The 24,438-nt window shown below is 53.2% G+C and overlaps 1 protein-coding gene across 1 annotated transcript in view; it reads right to left on the minus strand.

Annotated features, from left to right (window-relative positions):
• The window catches only part of DYSF (dysferlin), a 211,933-nt gene that overhangs the window by 67,076 nt on the left and 120,419 nt on the right, over positions 1-24,438 (minus strand). Inside the window, exons 32-40 of the mRNA XM_023533853.1 lie at positions 24,236-24,367; positions 16,180-16,361; positions 13,278-13,418; positions 12,421-12,450; positions 10,959-10,988; positions 2,175-2,276; positions 1,897-2,058; positions 620-785; positions 6-82 (exon numbers count right to left, since the gene is read on the minus strand). Of these exons, the coding sequence (XP_023389621.1) occupies positions 6-82; positions 620-785; positions 1,897-2,058; positions 2,175-2,276; positions 10,959-10,988; positions 12,421-12,450; positions 13,278-13,418; positions 16,180-16,361; positions 24,236-24,367 (1,022 nt within the window). The remainder of the gene's footprint in view (positions 1-5; positions 83-619; positions 786-1,896; positions 2,059-2,174; positions 2,277-10,958; positions 10,989-12,420; positions 12,451-13,277; positions 13,419-16,179; positions 16,362-24,235; positions 24,368-24,438) is intronic.

Raw genomic sequence — 24,438 nt, forward strand, 5'->3', positions numbered from 1 at the left:
CCTACCTGGATGGGGATGAGGGGCTCCTTGTCGTCGATGTCGATGAGTACATCCTCCCCAGGACTGAGTAAGCTCACATCATCTGTAGGAGAGAGAGGTGTCCAGGTCTGAGAGGGGGCTCCCTCCAGGGGTTCCCCCCAGCAACGAGACTCAGCCAGGTACTATGAGACAGAACCTCTCAGTCTCCCTACACTTCTCAATCTCTGTCTTTCTTTTCCTCCCACCCAATTCTTCCCTCACCTGTCTTTATTTCTACCATCTCCCTTCACATTCCCTATCTCCTCAATTCTCTCTGTTCCTCTCCGGCCTTTCTCTCCTCCCTCCTTATCCCACTGAATCCTTGAATCTCTCTCCCTCAACTCTTCCCACTACCTCCCACTTCAGCCCTCACCTCTCAGCCCCCCAAAGGCACACGTACCAGCTCCAGGTGTGCCCACCCCAGAGCCAGGTGATGCCCTGAGAAAGGTGAAATCCACACCCTTCTGGTCTGCTGAGCAGAAACCACCTATCATTCAGGTCTCAGCAAAAGTAGGGCTTCAAGACACCTCTCAGTGGGAAGTCCCACTTGCCCTGCACCCCCTCTGTCCCAGCCCTCCCCATCAATAATTCCTCCCCCTACCTGGGCCACCTTGTGGGGATGGACTCTCCTCTGAGTAGGGGTCACACAGGAAGCTCTCCAGGGAGCGGATGGTGCACTGGCCCACCACAGGCCGACGACCAAACTGGCGGTTATCAATGACCTTGACCACAATGGGGGGGCAGTAGAGTTCCTCCCTGGGCAGCATCTGGACAGAGGTAGAGGGAAGCTCTGAGCAGTGGCCTGAACCCATTTCTGGGAGGTCTCAGAGGAGCGGGGAGGGCTTCTTCACAGGACAAGCCCAAAGCGAGAGAATGACTATAATCCCACAGATAACCCCCAGGGGCCGTAACTTCAAGGTGGTGGTTGACTGAGCCCAGGAGCCGGCCAGGGGAGTGGAAGCCACACGCATTTCCTCCTGCCTCTTGAATGCTGTACTCAGAGGATGGCTTCTCCAACACACACTCTCCACCACAGCTTTACCTTCCAAACACATCCAGTTCAGCCCGAAGTGAAAGCAAGTCTCCTCCTTTCCCTGAACCCTCACTCGCTGGGAGGGGAAGAGGAGAGAAGTTGGCCCGGGACTCAACATTTCTTGCAGACAGTCCCCCCCAAGTGGATACTTGAGAGTTGGCTTACAGACCCAGATTCTTCTCCCCACCCTCCCACCCCCCAGCCCCAAAAGCACTTTGAACACAACTTGAAGTAATTTATATGCTCTCCTTCGGTGGCGGGTTTGGCTCAGCCAAGAGGAGGCTCCTGTTGACAGCCACTGGGCCTGGAATTTCTATAGTGCTTTCATCTTGCAAACCATGTTCCTCTCCTCAGACTTGCCTTACTCTGGCCACTTGGCCCAGGCAGCCCCGGGAGCTGGAGAGGACTGAGGCCCTGAAGGCCTTGGGGGTGAGCCCCTCCGTAGGAGCCCAGGTGGGGAGGCCCAGGTCAGGGAAGGTTTGGAGGGATCATGGAAAGTCACAGCCCTGGCAGGCCCCTGAGGAGAGCTTCGGGAGATTGAGCCCTGCCCTGAAAGGGAAAACAGCCATGGGTATAGGTCCTTGGGACTTCTGCAGACTTGGGATCTGGGTAGGAGGGAGCAAGCTGGCCCCACCTGTGCTGCTCGCATGCTTTAGTTCTTCCAATGACGTGAGTATGAGCATTTCCTTCCCATTTTCATAGCCAAGTGAGGTGGGAGAAATGCTGTCACCCACACAGGATCCCACAGGGCGTAGGAGCAGACCCTCAGGCTGCTTGGGGTTGTGAGGAAAGTCTAGCCTAGCCACCGGGACGCTGGAAGGGGACAGCAGGGAGGTCAGGCTCACCACTTCCATGAAGAGAGTGCAAATGTCAAAGTTGGGGTTCTTCCGGAGGTTCCTAATGACACAGGACTGCACTGTCTGGCCTCCACACTCCACCACGAGGCTTGGGGAGGTGACACTGGCCAGCTGGTAACTCTTCATGTTCCGCAGACCCCATGCCAGGATCTGGGGACACAAAGTAAAGAAAGTGGCTAGAATGGCCCCAGAGCCCAGGAAAGTCTGGGCCAGAAAGGAGAAGGACCAGGCTGCCCTCCACCCCTGCACCCTAAGGTCAAGCTCACCTCGATGGCAGTACGCTGGAGAACTGGCTTGATGTTCTGGGGAACTATGTAGATGTTGGCTTCCCTTTGGGGTGGTGGATAGGGCAGGTCTGTATCCTCTGACTACAGAGCACGGCAGATAGAATAGAGACAAAGGTGGAAGGGAGACCGAGGCAGAGAGACAAGAAAGGAGGACAGACAGGACGGAAAGAAGGACGCGCATGAAGAGAGACAAAAACAGAGACAAGGACACACAGGTGGGAAAATGGGCAGGCAGAAATGAGAGCGCTGAGTCAGTTTTTCCAGGAACCACCTTCTCCACGATCACAAATTGAGCACCTTGGCCCAGGGTTCAGATCTCAGATCATCCTGTTTCAAATGAACCCCAGGTCGCCCATCCTCCCACAAGGCGGGCTCTGATGCACCAATGAGCTGCTCAGGGTCACCCCATCTCCAACACACACGAACGTGTGCACAGGCACGCATGGCCCACTCTACCCTGACACATCCACGTCAGCCCTTCTCAGCCCCAGAAAGGACCACGTGCCCTGTCACAGGCCTAGTTTTCCTGCCTCCTGGCTCAGACCCTCCCAACTGACCATCCCTCCTGGTATTCTATCTCTACTCTCCACACCCACACCCAGACACCTGTCAGCCCCAAACGCCCACCTCTCACACCTGTCCACCATGAGGACAGAGCACTTGTGCTGGGAGCCAGAAAGAGTATTTAGCAGTAGAAGAAAGGGATATAAATGCCCATCAACTACTGGCACCAAAGTGCACTGCTGGGGAAGCTCCTTCACCACCACACACCGGAGATGAGTACAGCATGTGTCAACTCTGGCCTACTAAGGGTTTGCCAAAAAGACATGGGCAGGAATCCTCAGCGGTCACAGAGAATTACCTGGGGAAGCAGGTGGAGCAAGGGAAGCAGGTACTGCCGTGGGCGAGGCAACTACCACGTCTCACAGTGGCTGGAACACAAGCTCTGGGTAGGAATCCTGGCTCCACCGCTTATCGAGTTAAGTAAGTTATTCCACCTCTCTATGGCTCAATTTTTTCATCCACAAAATGGTTTTAAAAGTTCTCAACCTCTAAAGGTTAGTGTGAGACTTGAAGAAGGTAATACAAGATTTAGAAGAGTGCCCGATTCACATGAACTCTCAATAGTAGGATTACTAGCCCACATGGTACCTTTGTGACAATTAGAGAAAGATGTCCCTTTCTTAAAGCTCTTTACTTCCATGTCAGAAAATCATCATATTTTGCTAGTTCATTAGAACGAGACCCTTTACTGCCACCTACTGGAAAACTGTTATAATAAATACAAATATGTGATGTCTACACTAGAAATTGCACCCCATTAGACGGAGTGCTCTTGTGCAGTGCACAACCTGCATGTCCATACATGCAGGCCCAAACCCTCAGGAAATGTTAGCTATAATTAAAATGGTAATGCTAGACACTTTAGAGAATTTGCCTCATGTGATCTCATTTAATAAACAATGGAATCATTAGATTCATTCTCCAAGTGACTTGCTCTGGGTTCTTTCTTAAAGGATGGTGTATCCATCTTCAGATGCTCTGACGTAGAGGGTGGGAGCAGCTGGAGCAGAGAAACATACCAGCTTCCTCCCACCTCATCATGTCACAGCCAATCCCAGCTGTCAGTCCTACCCAGTGACACGCTGATGATGCTATGCTTCCCTGACCTGTAGTGGTAAGAAGCTCTTTTCTAGACTCAGGCCAGACTCTAGTTCTAGTTCCAGCCCTGTCACTTCCTAGCTGTTTGACTTTGGGCAAATTACTCAATTTCTGTAACTCATGCCCTCATATGAAGATCCAGGGTTACAATACCCTTACAGAGCTACTCTGAGAAGTCAATGAGAGAACAAATATAAAGAATGTCTGGCCCATAGGGGGTGCTTAATAAACAATAGTGACCATAATGATTGCTGTATTGCTGTCAGTGCCATTGTTTTTACCATTAGCATTGTTGTTGATCTCCCAGGGTGACTCGAAGAGAGCTAAGCCACCAAAAGCATCTCTCAGTACAACACTGACTTCATAACTAGCCTACATCACCAGGGCACAAAGTGAAGGAATTCATTGTATTCTTCCAGATCCACAATGCAGGTGACGAGATATAGGAAGCACCTACATTTTTGGACTGGCTGAGAGACAGATGCCATCAGGAGGCAAGGCAATGTGCAGGCTGCCACAGGGCACCACTCCAGGGGCTGCCGTGCTCACCACAGTCCACATGAATGGTGCCCCTGGAGGTTGGAGGCAGGGCCTGGACAGCCACCATATGGCCTGGCTGCTATGGGGACACCTGGCTTGGTGCCCACCCTTGGCACTCCAAGGCCACCAGCTGCTGCAGCTGCACATCAAGGGCTGCCTCTTTAAAGGAAGGGTGAAGCCTAAAGACCTGCTCGTGACCTGTTTCTGGCCTGCTCAAGGCTGATGCCCAGTCCAATGTGGGCCCAGGACCCAAAGCCCAAAATGCAAAGAGGCAAAAAGAAGGGAACCACCCCAAGATCCCCTGGGTGGAGAAGCAGAAGGATAAGCCCTTCTCACATGGTTGCAACATTCTCCTGAAATCACCCAGGAAAACTCATTCATGTTCTTCCCCCCAGAACATTCCTCTCCATGCCCCCGAACTCTGGGTCGTATCCCTTTGATCCCATTTTATCCCTCATTGCCATGTTCCATCTTTCCTTCCGGCTTCCTTGAGTTCTCAGTTGATGACGTTCCTCTCTATATGCTGAGGGCCGGGCTCCCCATTTTCAGGAACCTGTTTACGGAGGAGGACGGGGAACAAGAACCTTGAGAAGGACAGACTCCAGTACCGTTTGGAGGAGGCCCTGGAGGAAGAAGGCAGGTGCACACAGCTGTAGAGCGCCACACCCAGAGAAGGCAGCAGGGAGAGACAAGCAGAGATAGTGGTTAGAGGTGCATCCACAGAGCAGCATTCTTGGCATGAGGCCACCATTGTCATCCTAAGGCCATCTCCGTCCACCTCACTGCCCCCAGGGGTCCCAGGACATCCTTGCTCCCTGTCATTAGTTGCCACTCCCCAGAACCCCTGCGTCTGAAGCCCCCCCTTCCATCTAGCTTGCAAACTGCCACCGTGGTCCTTTGTCCCCCTGCCACTGTGCATACCACACTGCCCGTCTGTACCTACAGCATTATTGCTGCACATCTACACCCGGTCTCATCCGGTCCTCCCCAATTTTCACTGCTATCGGCTGGATCTTTTCTTTCCCCATTTAAAAACAGTCTCTCGGATCCACCCTTGCCCAGCTGCGTGTCCTCTCCAGCAGCCTCCCTCCCTCTCCTCTCCTTTCCTGAAAGGGACTGCCTCTATCTACTGCCTCTCCCTCGCTTCCATGCGGCCCTCTGCCCCATGCACTCAGCTCTGCTCCCTTCATCCCTCCCTGGAAACTTCTCTCTCCAAAGTCAACAACGACCTGCTTGTAACTCAACCCAGAGGCCACGCACCGGCTCCCACTCTCTCACTCCCTCAGCAGCATCTGACCTCGGCCTCCCTCCTAAAGCCATCTCTCTGCTTCCACAATGGCCCTTCACCCTCTCTACCATCTTCTTTTTGAGTCTCTTCTTCTGCCTAGTCCTCTCCTAGGCTTTCTGCTCCTAAATATCTCTCCTAAGCTCTAGACCCACAGCCCCAACCTCTTACTACTCAATTCATCCATGTGTCCTACTGGCCTCTCACTCCGAAACGTGTCCAAAACTAGATACTCTAACTTCCCCCTCGAAATCTCCCCTTTTCAAATGTTGTCTCAGAAACTCACCCCACCACCCACCTCAACCACCAAGCCAAAAAGTCCCATGCCACCCTCAGTCGGACCACTCATCACCATGTCTGATTGATCACCTAGCCTCAGCGATTCTGTCCCCTAAATCTCTCACATGCATATCTGCCTGTCTTCGTTCCTCAGCTCATGCCACCACCCTCTCTCCCTTAGATTCATCAGCATCCTCTTGTGACCACCTTGCATTTGGTTTTGCATATCCACTCCCCACGACAAAGGCATGTTACACTCTGCAGCCAGGGGCATCATCTAAGAATGTTGCTCTGTTTAAGATCCGTCAGAGGTTCCCCACTCACTCAGGATGAAGTCCAAATTCCTTGACGTAGCCTCCAAGACCCCTCACCTTCTAGCTCTTTCTGACTTCTCCAGTCTCACCTCTCACCAACAACTTTCCCGTCTGGGGTCCCAGATAGTGATAAGCTACTTCCCCAGACATACTCAATGCCTGCCCTTCTGAGCACTAACAGTTGCTCTCTTTACCCATGAGACTTGAAGCACGTAGGTCCCCCTGTCTGAAAGCTCCCACTTCATCTAGCTATAACCTACTTGGACTTCAGGTCTCCATTCAAATCTTCCCTAGGGCTCCGAGCTTAAGTTGAGCACCGCCACGGCTCCCGTGGCAACTTGACTCCCTCCCACTGAAAGACACAAAACCCTGTGCCATCTCTATGTGTTCACATGTCTGTGTCCCCAGTTAAACCAGCAATTCTACACACAGATACTGCAGCTGAATCCCCTGTCCAGCAAATAAAGGATTATGAATGGATAATTAAAGGAAGGGAGTTGTGGCAGAGGGATGAATGGGTGGGGAGATGGGTCGATAAACTGGCTCCAACATAGTCTCCCCTCCTTTCCCAAACTCTCGTCTGTTCCAGCCTGATCCCTGGGCCCTCACCAAGCCCTCCCTCCCCTGTGCCTGCTCGTAGCTCCCTCTGTTTGAATGGGCTTCCCTTGCCCTCTTCCTGAATCTAACACATTTTTCAGCACCTAGTTCAAGCTCCCCACCCTTCAGAAAATCTCCCTAACCACTGCAGAAACTTCTTGTAAACCTACTCTCTGATGTCTTTGAATTCTAAGTGACCCCAAGCCCTGGTTTCCCAAGGTCCTAACAAATCACTGACCTCTCACACGTGGGAGTGCTGTGGACTTGGCCGGATGGCTGGCCCTTATGCCCCAGTTTCTCAACTTTTTTCTAGTCCAGTCAACCTGCGGTATGACACCCACTCTCCAGGACAGTGATTCTCAATAGGGGTGGGCTGCAGTGGCCCCTGTCAGAACTGGGGAAACATCAACATTGCCAGGCAGGGGGGTGGATGTAGTCTGAAAGTGCCACCAAGACATCCTGATCCACTGTCCTATGTGAGTCAAGGAACTCAGAGGACCACAGCTTTAGAATATCAGCCTAATTAGTTGAAGCCACATTTGACCAACCCTTGCCTTGCTCACCATCCCTACCCACCCTAAATGCAGGGCAGATCTGGGACTGCCCCACTGATGGGGTTCTGCAGGCGTGCAGGGTGTTTACCAAGCCACTCCGACCAAGAAGACAATGACCCAAGGACAAACTAGGCTCTCTCCCTTATTAGAGCGGAATCTACCCTAATGCCATCCTGCTAGCCAGTTCCATACAGGGACCCTGAACCACGAGTGGGGCTTCCTCACCCAGGCCTAGGGGCCACCACACTAGACAGACATTCATTCTCAGGCCAGGGGGAAGTGTCGGCAAGCCCATCCAGCCACATAGGTCAGTCTTGCCACCAGTAGCCCATAGACCCCCCCCCCACTTCAACCAGCAGGGTACAGTCAGGGGACCCTCTGGACATTCAGATCCTGACTCCTCAGGGAGCTCCAGGCGGGGGCAGCCAGGCAGGCTGGGAGGGCTCCATTGTCTGCCTGCCCCACCCAGCTTGTTAGGAATAACATGTTGCTCTAATTACACTTCGGAGGAAAAACAGTGTTTTAAATTAAGGCCTTAGGGGAGGGATGGGGGATGGGGGACCACTGGGCTTATTTTCTTGATTGCAAAACACCAAATTTTTCCTTCTAGTAGATTTGGGGGTGCAGGAAATTACCCCATGTACATCTCAGACTAAAAGCCATACCCTGCCGCCTGGATTTGGAAAAGCAGAGGGAGTGACATCTGGTTGGCCCCCTGAGCCTGCAGTGGAAACAGCCGCAGAGCGTGCAGTCCTGTCCACTAGGGCATCCCTTCTGCAGAGCAGGACATTAGAAGCAGAGGGCACTGCTCCAACTGAGCCCCCTCAATGGTCTGTACCATAGCCCCTGCTCCCACCTAAGGGGCCCCCAGGGGAGCCTTCCTCTGCACATGCCCACATCCTAGGGGCCCCTGGTTTTAAGGAATGAGCCATCCCCTCTTCTGCCGTGTGTGCGTGCACGTGTGTGTGTTCTTGCAAGTGTACATACTCGCACACACTCACACATGCATGTGCACACTCTCCAGTTCTCAGGAAATCTAAAATTGCAGTTTCTTTGAACTCATTCCCCTTGGCAGCACGGACTGCCTTTGTTCTCCAGACAAAAAGGAAAAGAAACGAGACAGAGGGCTCAGAAGAGGCGGGAGAAGGAGAGAGAGAGGGAGCCAGGGCCAAGGAGCAAACCGAGGAAGAGGGAAATTCGAAGGGAGAAGAGGAAGAGGGGGAAGCAGGAGGCAACAGAAAGACAGGCTGGGGAGCCAGGAGGGAAGCCCCCCTCCACCCATGCTCTCTGAAAGCACCCAGGTCTCCCAGATGTCACCAAAGCCTAATAACGGGACGCAATAGCTCCTCTTCCCCCACCAAGAGCTACCAGAGAGGGGCAGTCGAGATGGGCATAAAACCTGGGGGGAGGAAACTCTTGCCCAACAAACTGGCCCCAAGTGGTGACATGCCCCCAGCCCAAGGCATTGCCACCTGCACCTCTGCCCCCGCCCCTTCTACCAATCCCTGCTTTGGAATCAAGCTCAGTGCCACCTCTTCCAGGAAGCCATCCCCATGGTCCTCTGTCTGCTCTCTGAGCTATCGGCACAGACAGATGGCATCACATCTCATTCATGGACACTCTGTCTCCCATACAGCCTTGAGCTGTGTCAGCCCACAGAGACGCCTTCCTTAAATCATTCTTCAGAATCACCAAAGCCTCGCAGCTGGTCGCTCCTCCTGCCCCTTGCTCCTTAACCCACACCCGCTACAGCCAAACAACTTCTTAACCACCCATCTGCCCTCTCTGCTCCCAGACTTTAGAGGCTCCCATGGCCAGGGGCCCAGAATCTAATCTCCTGGCATGGCTCATCACAGCCCTCTAGGACAGCTGGAGTGCTTCTCACAGGGATCGGGCTGGGAGCCTGGAGGGGGATGAATGGGGGATATAAGTCAAGAGTTTGGCTAATGCAAAGAAGACAGAAAAATCCTGCGAAGCCATCAAGCTTCCTGCAGGACCAGAAGCAGCAGCAAGACTACCCTACTTCTCTACCTGGTCCCCTTGGTTCTTAAAATTGGATGGGACCCAAGACTTTGGCATGAGGCTTAGCCTTCAAGTACAAGAGAAGTGACTAAGTAATGGGCCCAGGGCTGTGGCGGGGGGCGAGGGGGGGTGCTGGGGATGAGGAGTTCACAAGGCCATCCAGCTGTTACTCCATTCATCCTCAGCAGCCTCGGACCCTCTGAACCTGCTGGCTTAGGCCTTTCCTGTGCCCCACAGACCCCCAGGACTTGCTCTCTCCTGGCCCTGCCAACCCACACCCCGCCTCAGCCTGTGGCCAGGCCAGCCCGGCAGCAAGACATTTGGCCCTCTTCAGGGTCTGGCCCAAAAGCTGCAGATTTGGATTTGCTTCCTGACAAGGACACCACAGCCAGATCCCCTCTCTCGGAATCTGAGTCTTCACTGTTATACATTACAAATTAGTTATTAAAGATTTTAACTTTTTTTTTAATAATGCATCCCTAGGCTGGGTCTTCTTCAGAGCGAGCTGTGGGTTTTGGCCACAGAATGCTCTCATTCGAGAGAGGGCTCTGCGCTGCTTCCCTGGACAAGACTCTGTTCCCCTTTCCAAATCGGCAGTCTTTCTGACTGCAGCCAAGAGCAGGAGGCTGCCTGTCAGGCGCAATTACGGCCAGCTCACTTGGCGAACCCCACCTCGGTCTGGGAGCGAAAGGAAGTGAGGTAAGGGGCGCAGGGCCTGCGGATCCCACATCCTGTCCCTGCACTTCAAGTCCAAATTGCACTGAAAATGTCAAATGGTGTCCGCTCCCCGCCGGGGGATTCCCTGACGGCAGGAAGTGGCTGCCCTTTGCCCCAACCCATCTGACCAGGACTCTCCTTCTTGTCTTTCCTTTGCCTAGGCCTCTGCCCCTGCTCGTTCATGAGGACCGGCTCACAGATGCGCAGGAGGCCATAAGGGAATGTGCTCCTCATCCTCCATGGCGAAGGACAAAGCCTTGCTTCATCTGGATGCAAACCCCAAACTTCTAGAACCTAGGAATCCCAACCCCCCCGCCCCCCCGCCCCAGCATCTAAACCATCCAGGCCCTAACCTGGTGCTTGGTGCCCTGGGCCAAAGGCAGCTTTCTACCTTCTTCCTGGAACAATGTCTGGCTAATGCCACCTCCACCAGAAAGGCTTCTTTGACTACTCTGGCCCTTCATAAACATTGTATTCTTGAAAACATACCACCTGGTCCTCAGCCAAATAAGACTATGTATTGCTGTCCATGAGGTCTGGATGAATCTGGCCTCCAACAAGGCAGCAAGCCTCCTGAGGCCAGAATCACGCCAGGACACATCCTGGGGAGCCCTGGATCCACACAGAGTGCAAGGAATGAAATCCAGACAGATCTCTGTGTGACAGATCCCCACTGGGGAAACAAAAACCAAGAAAGCTCCAGGGCACATGCCCAGAGACTGGTCTTTACCTTCCCTCCGTCCCTGCCCACCCTACTCCCAGCCATAGCCACAGCCATGCAGGTCCACCTCACCTCCTCCAGGATCCGTGATGTATCCTGTACCTGGACCACATTGCGAGACGACGTTCCACATCCAGGAGATGGTGAAAGGAAAGGAGGGAGTGTAAAAGTTCACCATTAGTGACAAGGAGCACTGGGCTGGGACAGATATCAGCACATCACACAGCACACTAAGAAGAGCCAACAGAAACCACCTCCCGTCCAGGGCAAGTGCCATGTGCTTCTAGCCACGCCCTTCACATGGTCCCTGAGAAAGAAGGTGCAGTGGATGTCAATGCAGAGTGGCTGGTAGAAGAGACCAGAACATAAATCTAAGGCCCAGCATCTCTGGAAGTGACAGGAGAAAAGGAAAATGGCAGACAGATGGTGGGAAGGACCTGACCATGTGCAGCAGCCCCAAGAAGCAGACAGGCCTGCAGCCACAGAGCTGCTGCTGCTACTGGAGCATGTGGACAAGGGGAGCCAAGGAGAAACAACCCGGATCCCCAGGAGCTGGCAGACCTGAGAGTAGGAGCTTGGACTTGACAGGAGAAGGAGCGGGAGAGAGACCAGTACAGATGGAGGGAAAAGCAGAGTGTGGAGTAGGGGGCAGGAGCAAAGGCAGGCCTCCATGGTAAGAGCTGTCTGCAAATCGTGTGGGCTGCCTCATAAGGGGGAGGCATCCAAACAGAGCCCAGATGACCACTTTTCAAAGCGGCAGCTGAGTGTGGCTGAGAATAGTATTTCCTGAAGCAAATTAGCCCGGATACCACAGTAAAAGGTCTGCACTTTCTACCATGACCCCCGGGAGAAGGAAGGAGAGCAGGGACAAGGGGACCAAGCCCCCATCACTAGTGGGGAAAGAAACCTGGTCACGGTGGGAACAGTGAGTTGGGAACTGTGGTCTAAGTCAGAACTTCTGAAACTCAAGTATGCGCCAGAATCCCCTGAGGGCTTGTGAACACATATGCTGCCTCGCTGCCCCTCAGACTTCATTTCGGTAGGCTTATAGTGGGACCAAAGAAGCATTTCCACCAACATCCCAGGTGATGCCACGCTGAGAACCACTGGGCTAAATCAATGGCTCTCAGCCCTGGCTGCACATTAAAATCCCCTAGGCAGCTTTGAATGCTACCAATGCCTGGGCCACACCCCGAGAGATTGTGTTTCCTTTGGTCTAGGTTGGGGCCTGAGCACTGAGGGATTTTTAAAGCTGCCCAAGGATTCTAACATGCAACACAACTAAGAGTCGCTGGTATGGATGACCATGAGGCCCCTTCAGTCTGAGAGTCTGTGAACTCAGGGTAAAAGGCCTGAGCTGGGCTGGGACCACAGCCTCTGTTCACCTTGCCCCTGTGGCCCCACTGGACCCTCCTCTGTCTGAAGGAAGGACAGTGGTAATGGACGCCTGCTGCCCTTTCTAGCCTGGGACAGGGCTGCAAACACAGGAGACCAGCAGGGGGTCTGAAGAAGAAGAATTGAGAGCAAGACTTACCTCAAAACCAGGAATATGGTAGATGGCTGGCTAGAGGGAAGGAAAAGAGCTTTGCTCAGGAGCTTTTCACCCAGGGCCACCTTCACCCTCCTTCCTGCCCTGGCCAGGCAAACACAACATCACACTCATGGAATACGTCAGTGATCAGACAGTCCAGCGGTCTGCAGACTCTATTCCTTGGAGGCCTAGGGCCCCCTTGGAGCTGCGTGGGAGTTGGTGAGATGGTGCAAGGGGAAGCTAGGTGGGCGGTATGCTGCATCCCCCTCCTTCACCTGGAACTCTTCACATGGAACAGCCCTCCTTCTATCTATCATACGTATTGGGGTTCACTAAGAGCAAGTTTGAAGATATGGTTCTAACCCAAACTCCCTATTTTGCAGCCGGGAAGTGGGTAGTCCAGGATCACACAGCTAGGCCATGGCAAAGCCAGAGCTAGAACAGAGGTCCTTCTCTTACTTGTTCCTGGAGTCCCCTCCCCACCACGATTAAGCACCTCTACAACCAGATCCTCCTCCCAGACACCATGTCAGGATATGACTCAGGGAAAAATACATCCAATGGCAGAGGACTCAGGCACTCCCCCACAGTCCAGATTCTAAATTTCTACCCCAAAGTTAGAACATGTCCTGATTTGGGGTTCAGAAAAGATGGCCAAAACTGGTCTTGGCAGGAGGCCTGACTTCTAGAAGTGACTGTTCGGTGCTCCCCACTGAGTGCAGACCCCTGGTAGGGGAAGAAAATATATCAGCAGCCCCCTCCCCTCTAGCCAGCTATCCCCTGCCTGTGTCCCCCCGACCCCCACCCCCACCTGTACTCCCTGCCTGGGCCTCCAGGATCCAGATATGGCCCAGCCTCACCTTCTCTCTCTGTATGAGCTCGAAAGAGGCCAGCAGCTCACCCGCTGGCTGGCTGCCCCTAGTCAGCGGGAACCAGGCCAGCCGGGGCATCCGGTCCAGACTCGGCTGACAAATGCAGCGTCCCATAAACTCATCTGCACCCTGGACAGAGAGTGAAGAAAGAAGAGTCAGCACCCCCCAGTCCAGGGCTCTGGTGGCCTCAGAGCAGTCACCAGACGTACATCTGGCCTCCTGAACTCGAAAGAGCAGCGACTGGTGATGAATGGTGCGCTCTGCTGCTTAAAAGAATATGAGGACATGTGAGTGAGCCTAGCCACTGCTGCTAGATTAGAATTCCCATCATGGTGGGGAAGTCCCTCTGTATGTCCAAACAGCATTGGCCTTGTTTTAATTTAATCAAGCTCTGAGACCATGAGGGACCAGAGTAACAGGATCCTAGCATTCGTCTAATTCCCTTACAGTATAGGCATTTGACAGTCCCAAGAACTTTTTATTTCCTATTCGCTTGACCTTTAAATTCCACTGCTTTCCAGATGAGGAAACTGTGATCACATTCATCAGATCATATAAGTCTTGCTAAAATGATGTTTTTGTCTCATTATTCCCTTGCTCAGACACCTTCCATGGCTCCCCAACTGCCTGGAGGATAGAGTCAAACTCTTCACCTGGCACGGAAGACCGCCTCCCTGGGCCTGCTCACCTCTCCCTCCCTGCCTCTCTCCTATCCACGTATCCTCCATTCCTCAGCTGGCTTCTCACCCCTTGGCCTTTGCATGGGCCATTTCCCCGAGCCATGTGTCCTCTCCCCTTCTCAGCCATTATTCACAGCCCTGCCCAAGCTCAGCCTCTGACATGGACCTCTGCAACCTCACTGGCCTGTGGACTCCGGCCTCATGGTTGGCGTCCCTGAAGGCAGGGGCAACGGGCAGAACCTAGGTCTCAACCAGCTAGTGCTACAGCCCTCACAAACCCTGATGCCTTACCCGACACCCTCTTCTGGAGAAACCCAGTGCAGGACTGAGAGGCACCCCTACCTGAAGTCGCCTCCATGCCAGGGGCACCCCAAAGAGCCATTCTGGAGTGGCTACCAGCTGCTGCACAAATGCTCACATCAGCAGATTACAGTCCAGCACCAATCACTCAGAGCGGACACCAGCCACAGCGCTGGGAGGGCTCCTGAAGGCTCCTCTGGGGCGGGTACTTTTTTATTTTAATTTTATTTTTATTTTTATTTTTATTTTTATTTTATTTATCTGGTCACAGAGAAGTTGGAGAGAGGGGAATCCTTGCAGAGCCTGGGTGGTCAGGACAGCAGATCAGAGCAATGGGCATTTACCATCTGTATGGCCTTGTTTGACTATATAACAATGAGCCCAGCCCCTGCCCTCCCCTGGGACCCTGGAGCCTGCCCGCCCTCAAGGGGCCGTGGCTTTCTCCCCTTGGGATCTCTCTCTGGCACTGCTTGCAGAAGAGAGGGTCAGAGAAACATTTTAAAAAGAGGAGGTGTGATGCGACTGTAAGAGAGAGACTGTCCTGCCACCTCCCGACCTACCCATGCTGGCACGAGCTTGCTCCCTCGGCTTTGTCCTTTGGCCCGGTGCCCTCCTGGTCCTCCCGCCCGCTCCCACTCCTGCCCCAAAGGTGCCAGGTCCTGTGCTCTTCTCCAAACAGTCCCAAATAGATTCCAGTTGCTCATTCTCCCCTCCGAAGGAGCCAGCTTTTCCTTCCAAGGGAAGAGCTCACAGGTTGGCTGCCCTAGCCTAGGCCTGCACTGCCCACTGGTCCCCATCTCCTGGTGCTGCACCCTAAACAGCATCGCGTTCCCACACCCCCCTCAGGGCACCCGACATTCAGTCATGGCAGCTCTTTCTGGAAACATCTTTCAAACCCTGCCTCTTCCCCTTTCATCACACTGCTGCCCTCCCAACCCAAGCCGGGGCCTCTTTGTCACATGCCCCATCAGTTGACACAGGCTTTCTCATCTCTTTTTAAAATGTTACTCTGATCCCGTCACTACCCTGCTCCCCTGGCCTCATTCTCTTTCCTCCTCCTTCCCAGACTGCCCCCCCATCTCCTCGGTCTCCCACTTGCCTCCAAGCTGTGCTGGAATGCCCCCCAGCCTTCTCCCAGAGCCCCAATCCCACATTTCTTCCAGGGCCTGTGTCTTCCCCATGCCCTTCTGCACATTCCAGTCCTTGGTGATCTCTCCCTCCTGAGAACCTTCTAGAGCTTTGCTGTCTGATACTAGAGGCACTGGCCGCCTGTGGCTATTTAAATTTAAAGTTTAATTAATGAAAACTAAATAAAATTTAAAATTCAGTTTCTCAGTTGCACTAGCCACATTTTGACTGCTCAGTAGCCACGTGTGGCTGGGGCTTTCGTTCAGAAGGTACAAACACAGAGCATTTCCATCAGTGCCGGAAGTTCTGTTGGACAGCTCTGGGTATGTCTCAGAGCCATGTGGCACTCAGGGATCTGCTGCCTCCCTTGAGGATCTGTCTGTTGGTGAGTGTCGGCTCTCACCTAACCTGGGAACCCCTAGCGAGGGATCACCCAACCCATTAAACAAGTGCTTGATAAGTATGTTTGTGGAGTCAACACAGCTCTCTGATAGGGAGAGGGACTGGCCTGGGATCTTATAAGCAAGTTAGAGGAAGAGAAAACTCGGGCTCTTGACCCACAGCCAAGGGCCGTTTCCAGATCTGTCTCCTCTCTGCCATGGGCACAAGCACATGAGCTAGCAATCCAGTTTATTCTTTAATTACTCTAAAATAGAGGCCATCAGTCCCAGCCCTAGGGCACACTCATCAGGTTGGGGACCCTCCCTCGCAGCAGTGTCTCTCCCTGGGCCCCAGAGTGAGTGGGCACCAAGCGGGTAAGGGAGGGAGGCAGGCAAACTTACGTAGGTGTCATGGTCATACAGCTCCACCACAATGCTGGGCGGCTGCTCGGCGATGCTGGCTGGCTCGCCGAAGATCTCGATCTCATAGAAGATGAGAGTCTGGTCCCACGTGGGGTTTAGAGTGTTCTTCACCACCACCGTCTTCTGGCTCTGGTGCAGGAAGGAGACGATTGCGTAGGGATCTAAGTGGGCAGGGAACAGGGGAGGGAGACAGGACACATCAGAGACCATGAGATTGCCTGCTTAAGAGTCATGCAGGGCAAAAAGCTGGAGCAGAGCTGTGGCTGCCACTCTGGAGCAACGATATCAGCCTACCCCCTCCGTGAGCAGACTGGTGGGCCACCACGGAGAAATGGAGCCTGTGCGAGTGGGCACAGAGATCCAGAGAACTTCCCCTTCTAGGCTCCTTCTCGGGTTGGCTGCTGGGGGCAAGGTCCAGCTGGAAGAAGTGAGTGCCCGGATGGCTCATTCACTTGTTCATTCATTCATCCAACAAGTATTTATTGAGTGCCAGGGTAGGGGCTGGGGGCTAGGGGCTAAGAATACAGTTGGAGCAAAACCATAATCCATACAAGTAAACATAAATACAATTTTCATCAGTGCTTTAAAGAATAGATATAAGGTACAGTAGAGTGTGTGAGGGAGAAATCTGGCTTCTTGAGGGAGGGAGAATAGAGCAGAGATGTTGGTGCCATCAAAACGGTGTGCTCAGGTCTGCATTTCAGCAAGCTCACTCTGGCTGCCACAGGGAGAACAGACTGGAGGGAGCAGGAGCAAGTTCAGGGAGACAAGTTATGAGGCTGATGCAATAGTTCAGGCAGAGATGGTGGTGGCTTAGATGCGCGGCGGGGGCAGGGCGTGAGCACTGGAAGGAAGCATGTAGACTCAAGAGCTGTTTAGTAGCGGGTGCCGCGAGAGGAACCCCAACCCAAGGCCCCTGCAGCTCCCTGCTATCCCCCAAACTCCTTTCCAGCCTGCCGGCCTAGCCATGCTGGCCTGGGAGCCACCCGCCAGTCATTCTCTCTGCCTAATCCCAAAGAGAAGTTGGAGTCACTAGAAAAGATTCTAAGGCAGTGGTTCTCAAATATGAACGTACAGCAGAATCACCCAGAAGGTTTACACAGACTGCTAAGCAGCACTCCCGGAGACTCATCCATCAGGTCTAGGATAGGGCCCAAGAATCTGCACTTCTAGCAGGTTCCCAGGTGGCGCTAATGCTGCCTTTCATGGCCACACTTGGGAAACTAATGCAAGAGAAGTTCCTACGGGACTGAGTGCCTATAATTTAGGAGAGGAGCAGAGAGGGCTTGGAGGAGGGGCCCCTCCAGCTTCTCCCACGAGGGCATCAGCCTGGGGGCAAGGTCCAGTTTGCGGCCATTTTATAACTCAAAGTATCAAATGCTGAGGGCACACAGACAGGGAAGTCAGGGATGCAGGAGGCTTGCAGCTGGATGCTAGATGTCTGGGAGGACCGAGCCCAAATGCTCTAACACATACCCTGTACCTTGACACCTGCTCCATCCTGAGGCACTTTGCATCCTCTGAGCCTCATAGTCCAGCCCCAGTGCTGTCCCTAACCCCTCCATGTGGTGTCCAGAGGACCTCAGTGGGCTCAGAGGTAATGGCTCTGCCTCGCTGGCCTCAGAAGGGTGCCAGATGTCTAATCGCAGTCCTGGGGCTGGCAAGGGAAGACAGTGTTTCCACTTGCCCGCAAAAGAGAGGAGGACAGGACAGGCTCCTTGGCCTTAAGGAGACCAGGTGGCATACCACGGCCACTACACAGGAGGTGGTGGGAAGTGACTATAGAAAAGGTGGGAAGGTGGAGGTGGGCAATGGGAAGATCACCATTATGGGAATGAGGGAGCAGGGTCCACGATCCTGACTGTTGCCCAGGGGGATAGTCGTAAAGGAGAAGGGGATCTAAGTTAGGGCAGAAACTGTGGGCACGCACTGGCTGAACAATGCCAGGTTTGACTAACGGCCTGGATGAACTCGTTAGCCTTCAGGCACAAAAGTGTAAAAGGGTCAGTCTTGGAGGACTTCCTGCAGGAAATGGGTTTGGAACGTGATTCTAGGCATAGAAGAGGGCAGTAGGAGGCTCTTGGCAGGAGAAGGGACAGGGGAGAAATGCTACCACATCTTGCCACTCCCACCTGGTAGAAGCCTCCCTGGCATGGGGCTCTGGGTTCCATGCGCCGGCCTGGCAGGGCTGGCCCCAAGCCCTTCTCCTGCCCTTGGCAGGGCCCAGCGGCGTCTGTGCATTTAATGAAACCGTCTGGCTGTGATACCATCAGCTCCAAGCTCGGCAGAGAACCTCTCCCTGGTTCCAGTAAGGGAAAGAGGGAGCGTTCCGATAAATAAAACCATATTAGAGAGCCAGCGAAAAAGCCCCTTTTGTTCCCACCCCCCCGTGCTCCCCAACGCTTTATTTTTATAAGCGCGCGAGCCCCAGACCGACCGCGTTTACACAAAGATCACAATTGCACATTGTAGCGGCTGTGCACACTGTATTGGTGTTGGCAGCACCCCCCACGCTGGCCCCTGAGCAGGCCGACTCCTTCCAGCAGCCCCATCAGCGCAGGCAATGAGCTCAGCACAGGGGGACAGGGAGGGGGTGGCTTTCAAACAAAAATCACCCAGACCCGCACACACGCCCCGCCCGTCCATGGGAGGAAAAAACACACAACAAAGGCATTGTAAAGAGCAGGCCTGGAGGCCTGGGGCCTCAGACACTGGGCTACTGTGTGCAGGGGCCTGGCCTCTCCCCCTACAGGGGCCGGCCCTTCCAAAAAAAAAAAAACCAGTGGGGGTGGGTGTTGTTGAAGCAAGGTGGTCAGATGAAGGAGAGCCAGACAGACACACACTCCCCATCCTCTTCCAGGAAAGCCAAGAGCAGGGAGAAGCAGATCCCAAGGAGAGGTGGAAGGAAGGTGAGAGGCTAGCTCTTCTGTGTCTGTCTACCCCCGCCCAGTGCCCCCCCACCCAGGGCCACTCCCATGGGAGAGGGGCGGCATGGGCCCTGGGCTTCACCTACCCAGCCACATAGAGCACCCCTAGAGATGAGTTGAAATGTGGCTGGACTGGGGCTCCCTAAGGACCACAAACCGCCCTGGAAAGCTCCAGCCACGAACACAGAATGTTCTACCGGACTCTATCATCATGAGAAGCCCCAGGCAGGTGATTCTTTTGCTGGGCCTGGAGCCCTGCATCCAAGCTCTGCGGCTCAGACCTTTCTGGAGCTTCAGGGAGGGTACTTCTGCACTCACAATACACTAAGCTTTCCTCGTGGGCCTTCCCACCACCTGCCTCAGACCACCGGAATTGGGGACAGAGCAGGTAGCGTCATCCCACTTGTCAGAAGATAGTTTGCCTCAGGAAGACTAAGTCACTAGTCCACACTCACACATGGGTAAGACTAGACACTGTGACTCCTAGTCCAGTGCTCCTTCTGCCATGCCATGCTCATAGGAAAAAGACTCTTGAAAGAGAGTGGACTAGATCACTAGTAAGACAATGCAAATGAAAACTATAATACAGCATTTTTTTTCCCTATAAAATTAAGAAAAATTGTTTAGAAGTATAAAACTCAATGTTGGCAAATATTTGATGAAATAGGTACTCTTCTTTATTGCTGGAAGCAATTCAGCAACCCTTCAGGAAAGCAATTGGGCAGTATGCCTAGAAAAACATAAAACTGTTTATACCCTATTTCCCATATTCCTGGGAATCATCCAAATTAACCAAAAAGTTATATGTACAAAGACGTTCACTCTAGCGTTATTTATAATCCATCATTCATTCAATACACAATTATTGACTGACCAGCACGTGGTAGGTAAGCATGGTGCGAGGAACATGAAGATGAATGAGACACAATCCAGGCTCTAAAGATCGCGACTACTGGTTGGAAGAGGTAACCGAACGACAGCTATGATATAAGGTGATGTGCGAATTAATAGCGGAGTGGATAAGGTGCTAGGGTTGGGAGATGCCTGATGACACCAAGTCAGTCTTCCCCAAGGAGGTCTCCTACCCTGCGTCTCAAAAATGTGGAAGTAACGAAGGCAGGCCAAAGAAAAGAGGGTGTCTAGGTATCCAGCACAGAAGATCAACGGCAACAAATAGCACAGACACTGTGGAAACAGCAAGGGAGCACCGAGGGCAGTGGGATGGAGGAGGGAGGAGGAGGTGGACCAATCCCAACCGGTCCTGGATTTATGCTCAGCAATTTGGACTGAGTCCTGTAGATCACTGTTTCCCAAAATGTGTTCTTCGAAATGTGAGTTCTCTGGAGAGCTAATGAGCACTAAACAATCAAACAGGCTCCTCTTTCTACAGCCACGTCAGAGCCGCTCAGTGCCACTGTGCGCTGTAAATCTCTAAGTGTGCAGTGTTTCCCAGTCTCTCTTACTCAGGAACCCTTTTTAAGTGGAGCATTTCACAAGCCTCCAATGTACTTTGGAAAACAGCTCCTTAAGCTCAATGGGAAAATTCCCCCCAACCAGAGCCAGCCTTAACAGAAAGCTGTGCTTCAAAAGAGGGGGTGGGCCCTGACTGGAGTCCAGACATGGGAAATCCAACAGCAAGAACGCCCCAGCTCCGCCCAGGACAAAGTCTGGATCTGGGGGAACACTAAAGCACTCATCCCCATAGACGTGACGTCAGCTACGGGGCAGCCACGGTTCATCACGGTTCATCCTGGCCTCGCAGCCACACCCTCAGGACCACCTAACTGACACGGCTTTTACCTCCCAAGAACCATAAGGCCAACGAAGAGAGCACAAGACCTTCACTTTCTTGACAGATACATGCCCCTGTAAATTAATAACCTGGCATCCGGTCTACCCGCCATCTCTCATTCTCTGAGCCAGGTCGAGCTCCCGGAGCCCACCGATGTTTCAGTCTCGCAGAGATGAGTCTCCGGGTCCCTCATGCTAAGGGCCATCCCCTGGAATGTAGTGAGCTCACAAAAGAGCTGCCCAGGGGTTGTCAGTCTTGGTAGCAGCTCCTTAAGCAGAGCTATGGTTCTCTCACACCACAGCAGTGCTGGTGCCCAGCGGTGGGAGAGCCAAAGCAGAATTCCCTGAGAGGACAATTTGGCAAAGCAGACGCTGCCTCCTTAATTCTGTTTGAGAAGTATCAGTCTACGATGAAGAGCAACTTCAGAGAGTGATGCCGCCCGTTAGGTAGGGTGTTGCGGACATGTGATTTCCAAGTCCTCTGAAGTCGTATCTTCTCCATTCAAAGTAAATCCAGTGCCTTCTCCAGATGCTCACCAAGCAGTGGCAACCCCAACTCGACACCATTTGAATTAAGTATTATTTGACATTTTTTATGCCCAATTGCTACACAGGCCACAGAGGCACATAATGTGCCACACGTGCCCCTCCAGAGGTCCGGAGATCTGTGCTGGCCCTACCCTAAAACCCGCCCAAGGTGATGTCCTCAGACAGCCCGGACAGCAACATCTCGACAGGTCTCTCTTTCCTGACTGAGTTTAGTATTATTCAACCAATAGTTTCCTGGGCAATTCCTGCATTTTCCTCTATACCTTCAGCCAGGGAAAAGGAGCAGACATAGCCCCTGTCTCCAGACAGCCCCAAGGCCCACCATACAGGGACAAGCAGAGATCACAGCTGGGGACCTATTGAACTGGTCACCGTGGGGGAAGGCCCAGAGCACCACAGCTCAGAGTTAACAGGAAGAAAGCCTTCTCTGCCCCAGACCCCTGCCGGCAGAGAGGACCACGAGACTAGCGACAGACTCTGTGCGAGACCCTCCCCTGGCCCCAGACATTCTGGATTCACACATGAGTTTCCTCTGAGAAATGCCAGCCGGTGGCCATGCACAGCCTCAGGCCGCCAGCCGCCCCAGGGTCAGTTCCAGGGGAGAAATTGCTTTGGTTTAGGGTTTGGGAGTGAAAATAAACACTCTGGGTTTTATAGGTTCACCCGTGTTGGCTGCTGTTTTCCTTTCCAGCAGCTGCTCAATCAGGCCTTTCATTCAGAAGCCAGTGGCCTCTGAGGAAGCCCTGGGCAGTGCCCTCAACGCTCAAGGGATGTTTATTTGGGGGAGGGGGTGGGGCCAGAATGGAAAGTGTGACGTCTCTGCAGGCCAGCACCAGGCTGGAGCAGGCTGCAGTCCCCAGAGATGCACACTGACTCCTAGCATAGTTCCTTGGAGGAGTTCCCTCCCTGCAGGGTCGACTGCCAGCCGGTCCCACAGAGAACCAGGGGCCTTCCACCTGGGCCCCACCTCGCCACCCGCACTACTCCCCATCCTCCCCCAAAGGAAGAGGAAACAAGGTTGTGAATTAGTCCACTTCGTTTTTTCTCAGGGTACATTCTAAGTGTCAGAAAGCCTGCTGGCAGTTTCCCAGGAAGCTGCAGCTGCAGGTAGCTGCCCGTGACCTGCCAATCCGTGAGTGAGGGTTTTGCATATGCTCTGCAGAGGGCACTCTCAGAACCCTGGACCCACGACACAAAGAAATTGCTCCATCCACCTTTTGCCTGGCTGCAGAGCTGGAGAACAGGCCCCTGAGGAGAGAGGAATGCAAGAAAGCGCAGCCCCTGGGGGGAGGAGGCACCAGAGTGGCCTCCGTGTGGGGAGGGGAGGGGGCTGGGAAGGAGGACAGGCGGATGGCTATAAGCGACAGCCACATCCTGTGAACAGAAGGTCATTTTCATAGACGAGCTCAGTTCTACTCAAAGATTTGGAGGCTATTTTAACTCAAGCAATTGAGTTAAGCTCTCTGAGTCTCGGTTTCTTTATCTGTAAAATGGGGATGTTAAATAACTCATAGAAGAGTTGCAAGGGTTACATGGAATAATAGTAAAGCTCCTGGGCTCATGGTGAGCACTCAGTAAGTGTTAGTCCTTTAGATGTCAAGTGCTGCAGGTTCAAGGGTAAGACACGGCCTCTTCTATGAGGAGCTCGCAGTCATAGTGCGAAGCGTGTGGCAGAGACAGACGGCAATTGATCTAGGCAGTGGGTCAGGCGCTGAGAAAGAAACAACCAGCTCGGCTTGGGGAAGAGTCAGAGGGCATCTGGGCCGGGACTTGAAGGATGAGTAGGAGTTTGCTGGGCTAAAAATAGGAAAGGAATGCATTCTAGGCAGAGAGAACACTGAGTACAAAGGCCAGGAATATGAAAGAGCACTACAAATTTTGATAAAAGTTGGTGGGGCCAGAGCTAGTGGATGAAGGGGAATCAGGGAAGGAAACTGGCACAGTCCATGGGGTTCAAATCACAAAGGAGCTAGTTGTCTGCGAAGCCAAGGAGTTGGGGATTTATCTATCAGTGTCTATATATGAAATCAGGGGAGTGACATGACCAGATCTATCTGGGGCAGTGAGGAAGGCAGCAGGGAGGCCCTGAGATGACCAGAGTATCCAGATATGAAGGGGCAAGGCCAGTTCTCAGGAACATCTCCAAGAGAGATTCAGGAGCCAGAATCAACAAGAGAGGGTGACTGATGGTTTCCAACATGATAGGTAATAGGCATGCTGATGTGACACCAGGACCAAGGTAGGAATGCAAAGTAGGCCTGGATGGTGTGTTTGGGGGTATCACAAGGAGTTCAGTTTGGACAGAAAGAACTGAGGTACCTCTGAGGCATCCAGGGGGAGATACCTAAGATGTGGCTGAACATAAGGGGCTCCTAGGAACTAAGGACTAGAGCTTCCTAACACCAGTGCCCGAAGAAGTGGACACGGACAGACTCTTGGGAACATCAGGCTTAGGGGGCAGCGAAGCACCTGAGTAGGAGCAGGTATAGCAGTAGGAGGCTGCAGGAGGCCCAGGAGAGAGGGGGCCAAGGCCAGACAGGCTTTCAGAAGGAAGTGATGGTCAGCAAAGCCAAACCCTGCAGAGTCACCTGACAATTAAGAAGCCACAGTGACCCTGGCAACAACAGCCATCTTCACAAACCTAGTAAACACTGCCCCCAACCTGCAGGAGAAGCCATGTGCTGTGTTTCCTGTGGTCCAAAGGCCCAATGACTCATTTCCAAGCTCTCAGTCCCTGGTCCCTGGCTCTCCTACTTTCTCCCACCTACCAGAAAAAGAGTCCTTGTCCATTGCGGGCAGGTCCCGGGCCTGGTACATGTAGCAGCGTAGGTGGTAGCGGTTCCCATCTGCACCAAGGAAGAAACAGAGATGGCAGGTGAGGGGCTTGGGGTAGCGAAGAGCTGGAATAGAGGGGAAGGTGGAGTCTGTGCCTTAAAAAAGTAGCAGACAGAGGAGATAAACAATAGAAGTG

This window comes from Pteropus vampyrus, unplaced genomic scaffold (assembly GCF_000151845.1).
Source record: "Pteropus vampyrus isolate Shadow unplaced genomic scaffold, Pvam_2.0 Scaffold113, whole genome shotgun sequence".
Classification (NCBI taxonomy): Eukaryota; Metazoa; Chordata; class Mammalia; order Chiroptera; family Pteropodidae; genus Pteropus; species Pteropus vampyrus.